We start from the raw sequence: 5,698 nt of genomic DNA, 5'->3' as shown, positions 1-5,698 counted from the left end.
ACAAGTAATTACTGTAATTTATGTACAGCAAGGTACCATAATACTACAGCTCTGTACTGCTATATCACAGTAATTCCATGGGCATGGCAACTGTAAAGTCACAGTATTTAGTTTTACTTTTATTCTAATTTACTGTAAAATATCTACAGTCAATTACTGTGAAATATTTACAGTAAATGACTGTGAAATCCATGCAACTAGTAGCGAGTAATTTACTGTAATTTTACAGCCAAACATTTTACAGTGTAGGTACGGCCTCACACAGCTGCTACTCAGGGGGTTAGACCCAAATGATTTCTGATAAGGAATCAGTGATAGTTGTTAACATGAGACTTTATTGATAAGTGGGACATGTTTTGGATTGATGACTGAAGACCAAGTCAGGGGATCGTCTGCAGGGAGGAGGGATGTGAAGGGGGCGGGGTCAGTGGGGTCCAGTGGGGTGGAGTTTACTGGTGGATGATTGGACACTTTACTCATACAGGAAGGCCTGGGCGCAGGAGGTGTAGGTCACCATCTCCTCGGGCTTGAACCACAGACCGATCTCACGCTTGGCGTTCTCCAGGGTGTCGCTGCCGTGGATGATGTTCCTGAGAAAAAGAGCAGGAAGGTCAGTGGGATCATAGACAGAGTCAATGATGATTGTGTGTTATAAGTTATATTATAGCATGTATTTAAAAAGCACTAAAAAGTCATACTATGTCATGGTATATTATTTTATAAATAACCAATACAAAAAAAGCATGATTCAAAAAGTTAAAAATATATATATATATAATATAGTGTGTGACAAAGTATTTACTTTAAATAAATAAAAAGGAAATATAATAACCATATTGTGGAAGACATTAAGCAATAGTTATGTATGTAATAATAATTTTGTGTGTACAAATTATCATATGTCATTGACAGATCATATCATATTTCCTTTTCATTAAAAAAGGTTCATCATAGAATGTCGTAAAGACAGATCTTTTGCTACACTATGACTTTTGAAAGTATTGTTCTAGGACTAAAGATGTCTTTAAAATAAAGTAAAGTGTGTCCTGACAAAAAGTCACAACACAACGTGGTAGAAAACATTTTATGTTGTATTGTTTTTTGTGTATGGCATTACTATTGTGTGTGTGTGTGTGTGTGTGTGTGTGTGTGTGTGTGTGTGTGTGTGTGTGTGTGTGTGTGTGTGTGTGTGTGTGTGTGTGTGTGTGTGTGTGTGTGTGTGTGTGTGTGTGTGTGTGTGTGTGTGTAAACTCACCTGCCGATGTTGACGCACAGGTCTCCACGGATGCTTCCGGGCTTGGAGTCGGCGGGGTTGGTCTCACCCAGCATCATCCTGGCTAGCTTCACAATGCTCTGACCCTCCCACACCTGCAGCACAACAACATGTCAGGGGGGTCCGCATTTCAAATGGGAAGCAAAGTAATATGTAGATTAAAGGTGAATGCTTTACAAGTTCATTTATACAACCTATTTGAACAATAGGGCAATTTCTAAAAAGTTAACACCTGTGTACAAAATAAACGCATTATGAAATGACAAGCCGAGATAGAATAAGACAAGGAAAATAGCTTATGATACAATCAAATGTATTAAATAAGCATAATTTTTTTCATTTGATTAAAATCTGAATCATATAGAGCGTGTTCAAAGTTTAAAAAAAAGTATTCAAAATTACATAAATATATTATGTGAAATATAGATTAAACAATTTGTTAAAAAAACTACTGATTCTTGATCAAGGCATTTGATTGAGTTTTCAAATGTATTTAATAGTGTTCAAGTTGACCTTATGATCTCAAATGTCTCTGATCACACCTGCTCACAGTCTGCTCCATAAAAGGAGACAATTAAAAACAAAGAAGGTGTGAGGAGGGAGAGATAAACACTACAGAGACACATATCTGCCTGAGTGCCGGGGATGACTGTGTGTGTGTGTGTGTGTGTGTGTGTGTGTGCGTGCGTGCGTGCGTGCGTGCGTGCGTGCGTGCGTGCGTGTGTGTGTGTGTGTGTGTGAGTGAGTGAGTAAGTGATTTACCATGGCGAAAACGGGTCCAGATGACATGTACTTGCAGAGACCGCCATAGAAAGGCATGTCCTTCAGGTCAGCGTAGTGGCTCTTCATGTGCTCCTCAGAGGACTAAAAACAAAACAAAAAAATATTGAAATATTAATGCAAATACTCAAAGCTGCAAAGTAATAAAGTGCATTTGTCTGAATACCATTATGAGGTAGAATTTTCTGATAAATTATGTTAAATATTGTCCTTATAACTTGATAAAACATTCCATTGTTCAATGAGGTTAACTGCCTACAAAACATTTATATTTATTTTTATTTATTTAGTTGTTTGTTATCATGTTTTATTTATCTGATCAAAAGTCATGATTTAATACAACAATCTGCCTGAAAATCAATGTTATCTCTGCATCATGTATATTTTATTAAAGGTATTAATATCTGTTGTTAATTATTTTATAAACTCTTTAATTTCTATAAAAAAAAGGTTAAACTTATTTGCTAAAAACCCAATTTATATAAACTCTGTACATGAGTTTGAGTTCGTCTTCATGAATGTAGATTACAATACTACACATAGACTGTGGAGGACACACAAACATACACACGGCAGCTGTGAATAACTACAGCAAGTGTGTGATAGTGATATGTGTGAGTCCTTGTGTGTGAGAGTAGCTGCAACATTCATCAACTCAACAGCTGTCAACTCTTATACTGTATGTGTGTGTGTTCCTGTTATTCTATCTTAGTGAGGACCACTCCTTGGACATTCAGAGCAAGGACACTATCTCTTTGTCACTTCTCAGAATGGGGTGTGTGTGGTTTAAAATTAACTTCATCAGAATATCAACTACAATATGAAGCAGAACAGGAATTGCTGGCACAACTTCCCCTACTTCAGTGATTTAACACGTTTAATTTAAGACCTTTTTAAGTCCATGTAGAGTGAAGTTTGATACCCATTTGTACTTTAAGGTCAAACCCGCTCAACAATTTTGGTTGGCAACTTTTCCCAGAGAATCAGTATTTTATATTTCATATGCGATTCTTTGATTCCTTATGTCCCTAAATGAAACATCTGCCCGTCCTAAAAAACAACAACAAACACTTTTATTGATAAAATAACACTACAACCTCACAACAAATGTGGAAAATATAACATAGTAAATGTTACCCTATACCAAAATGTTTAACCACTTTTGATTAAGTTGTTCTTTCATTTATTTACTTGCTTCATTGTATTTAAGTTTTAAAATGGTATTCAATTTAATGTTTTTATTATGAATCACTGATATGTTATTGTATTTAAGTTACAACATGTTAATATTTCTTGTTGTTGTTTAAACAAATATAACCAACAACATTGTATTAAGTTGTAAGATTGTATATTGTTTTTGGTTATTTTGTTTAATTTCCTCGTTGTTGTATTACTATAGCTGATCATGTTGCTTTTAAATCTATTTATTGATAGTAAATATGAACTAACTTTCATTTTGTTTTGGTATCAGTGATTTATTTTTCATACATCCCTGTAAAAATGTTGGATATTTTTCCAACTTTTTGCCTCCATTAAAACAGATGTCCAGTTTACCTGCACGAACTTGGCAGCCACCAGCTTGTAGCCTCTGGTCTCGAAGCGCTTGATTATCTCTCCGCAGATACCCCTCTGTACACCATCGGGCTTCACGGCGATGAATGTCTGCTCCATGTCGAATGAGAGTAGGCTGCACAAACACCAGTGAAGAAGAAAAAAATCATACATAAGAATAAAGTTATGCACTAAATTTAAGTAATAAATGGTGTGTGTTGAATTCTTGAAAATGTCTGTTAGTATGTCGTAAGAGGCAAACCTAAAAAAAAAAAGAAGATGATATGTTATTTAACCAACTTGATTCTTGTGAGTAACTTCTTATTACTCGTTAATTGTAAGTATTTTAGTCATTTAATTTTGTTATAAAGTGCTAGGAGGATTTATTATTTTAAGGGATAAAAAGGGAAATGTAATTATTTGTAATTAATAAAGTCTTATTATTACTTGTATCTTCGTGTATCTTTCTTTTTTTCCTTGAAATGTTCTTTGAGTATTTCTTTTTGTATTGTTGCCTACTGATTTGTGAGTGTTTTTTCTTATTTTGTCTGATTCGTTCTTTCTTTACTGCAATCTTTCAAAAACAAAAACAAAGGTTTTTTTATTAAGACATTTCAATATGTTCTCTTCTGTGTTAAATGTATATTAAAGGGTTAATCTGATGTGTTTCTCCCTGTTGCTCAGTATCATGTCTCCATCGTATGTTTCCTTCATTAAGACGATATCAAATAACCCCTCATTAGAGACACTTCTGCTGTATGTGAAATCAAAAACGTCCCCTTAAGTCTTGTCTCTCTGCCTGGAAACAGGACCCCGGCTCATGGCACGGAACAAAGCGACTGCTTTCTCATTTTAACAGACTGCCAGCTTGTGTCTGCTCATGTTAAGCCGAGATCAGCAGGTGACTGTGGGAGGAATTCAGGCTGAGATGGCAGAAAAGAAAAACCCCTCTACACTTCAGGGGTGAGGTTTCTAGGAGTATAATTAGGGTTCAGGGTCAAATATCGAAGGTCATGCTCTGCTCATTTATCAAAGTCACGGTGTCCTTTTTTAACCTCTTCGCAACAAGATGTCTGACAGCTGTATCTCCGCAAATACTGACCAGTTGCTCAATTTTTGAAAACAATAACATTTCAGACACATATATATATATAAACATTGAGAAGTTAGAGTAAAATACACAATGTACTGCAATATATAAACATTTATAAATATATCTAAAATATTGTAAAAATGTTCACAGTTGAAAATAGTTAATAATGTGGAGTTAATATTCAATCAAATCTTTCAGTGAGATGACATATGTTAATGTTAATTGAATAAACTTTCTGATCTCAAAAATAATTACTTTTATTATAAACTGGTCAAATAATTCATAGTTGATTTCAAGTGTGTGGAGGAAAGATTGTCTATTCTCAATATTTGTTTAAGTTTCAATGCAGGAAATGTTCTGCTGCAAATGTGCACTTGTCCAAACAGTAATTTCTTTGAAAATCTTTGTGCATTTAAAAAAAACATGTGGACTGCACATTTATTTGCGCAAATCAACATTTGTATTTTCTCGTGCAGAATGTTATACAAGTTGCAAAGTCTGACATACATCCACAGATTATAAAATAATATCTTAACCTAATTTGAATGAAGAGATATCTTGTTAACCTCAATTTGAGTCCAGAGAAAACACAAAATGGTGTCCCTTTAGTTTGTGTGTGTGTGTGTGTGTGTGTGTGTGTGTGTGTGTGTGTGTGTGTGTGTGTGTGTGTGTGTGTGTGTGTGTGTGTGTGTGTGTGTGTGTGTGTGTGTGTTGATATCTCAACCAGTTGGCTTTTTTGAAAAAGTGTAGATGATGACTCTGCGCTGAAGGGATTGTTGTACACACGGCTTCTCTCTGTTCAGCCTATCCTAAATTTAACTTAATCCAAGCCCCCCCACTCTACCTCCCCACCAGTCAGAGTCAAGGTTACACTGTTGTTTGTGTGTATGTGTGTCTTATGTGTGTGTATATGTGTGTCTTATGTGTCTATGTAGGGTTAGACAGTTGTTGTCCATCAAATTAAATCCAGATCTCGTCATCCTCAGTTTGAAGGAAGCCAT

At 35.3% G+C, this 5,698-nt stretch overlaps 1 protein-coding gene across 1 annotated transcript; it reads right to left on the bottom strand.

The window, feature by feature from the left end:
• Nucleotides 1-315: 315 nt before the first annotated feature.
• Nucleotides 316-3,775, bottom strand: LOC104959683 (nucleoside diphosphate kinase B-like). Its single transcript, XM_010787584.1, has 4 exons — nucleotides 3,608-3,775; nucleotides 2,036-2,137; nucleotides 1,256-1,368; nucleotides 316-590 (listed from the first exon to the last, which is right to left on the bottom strand). Exons 1-4 carry the CDS (start codon nucleotides 3,722-3,724, stop codon nucleotides 473-475), a joined length of 450 nt encoding a protein of 149 aa, XP_010785886.1. The 5' UTR covers nucleotides 3,725-3,775; the 3' UTR covers nucleotides 316-472.
• Between the last annotated feature and the right edge of the window lie 1,923 nt (nucleotides 3,776-5,698).

Source organism: Notothenia coriiceps, unplaced genomic scaffold (assembly GCF_000735185.1).
Source record: "Notothenia coriiceps isolate Sejong01 unplaced genomic scaffold, NC01 NC01_scaffold00030731, whole genome shotgun sequence".
NCBI classification, from domain to species: Eukaryota; Metazoa; Chordata; class Actinopteri; order Perciformes; family Nototheniidae; genus Notothenia; species Notothenia coriiceps.
Note: the sequence above shows the minus strand (reverse complement) of the source record. Positions and strands in the feature narration are given on the sequence as shown.

Coding starts and splice junctions, on each gene's coding strand:
- LOC104959683 (XM_010787584.1), bottom strand. CDS start 3,724: ATGGAGCAGACATTCATCGCCGTGAAGCCCGATGGTGTACAGAGGGGT. Junction 2,138..3,607: donor TGGCTGCCAAGTTCGTGCAG/GTAAACTGGACA, acceptor TTTTGTTTTTAG/TCCTCTGAGGAGCACATGAA. Junction 591..1,255: donor CTGTGCGTCAACATCGGCAG/GTGAGTTTACAC, acceptor TCTTTTTCTCAG/GAACATCATCCACGGCAGCG.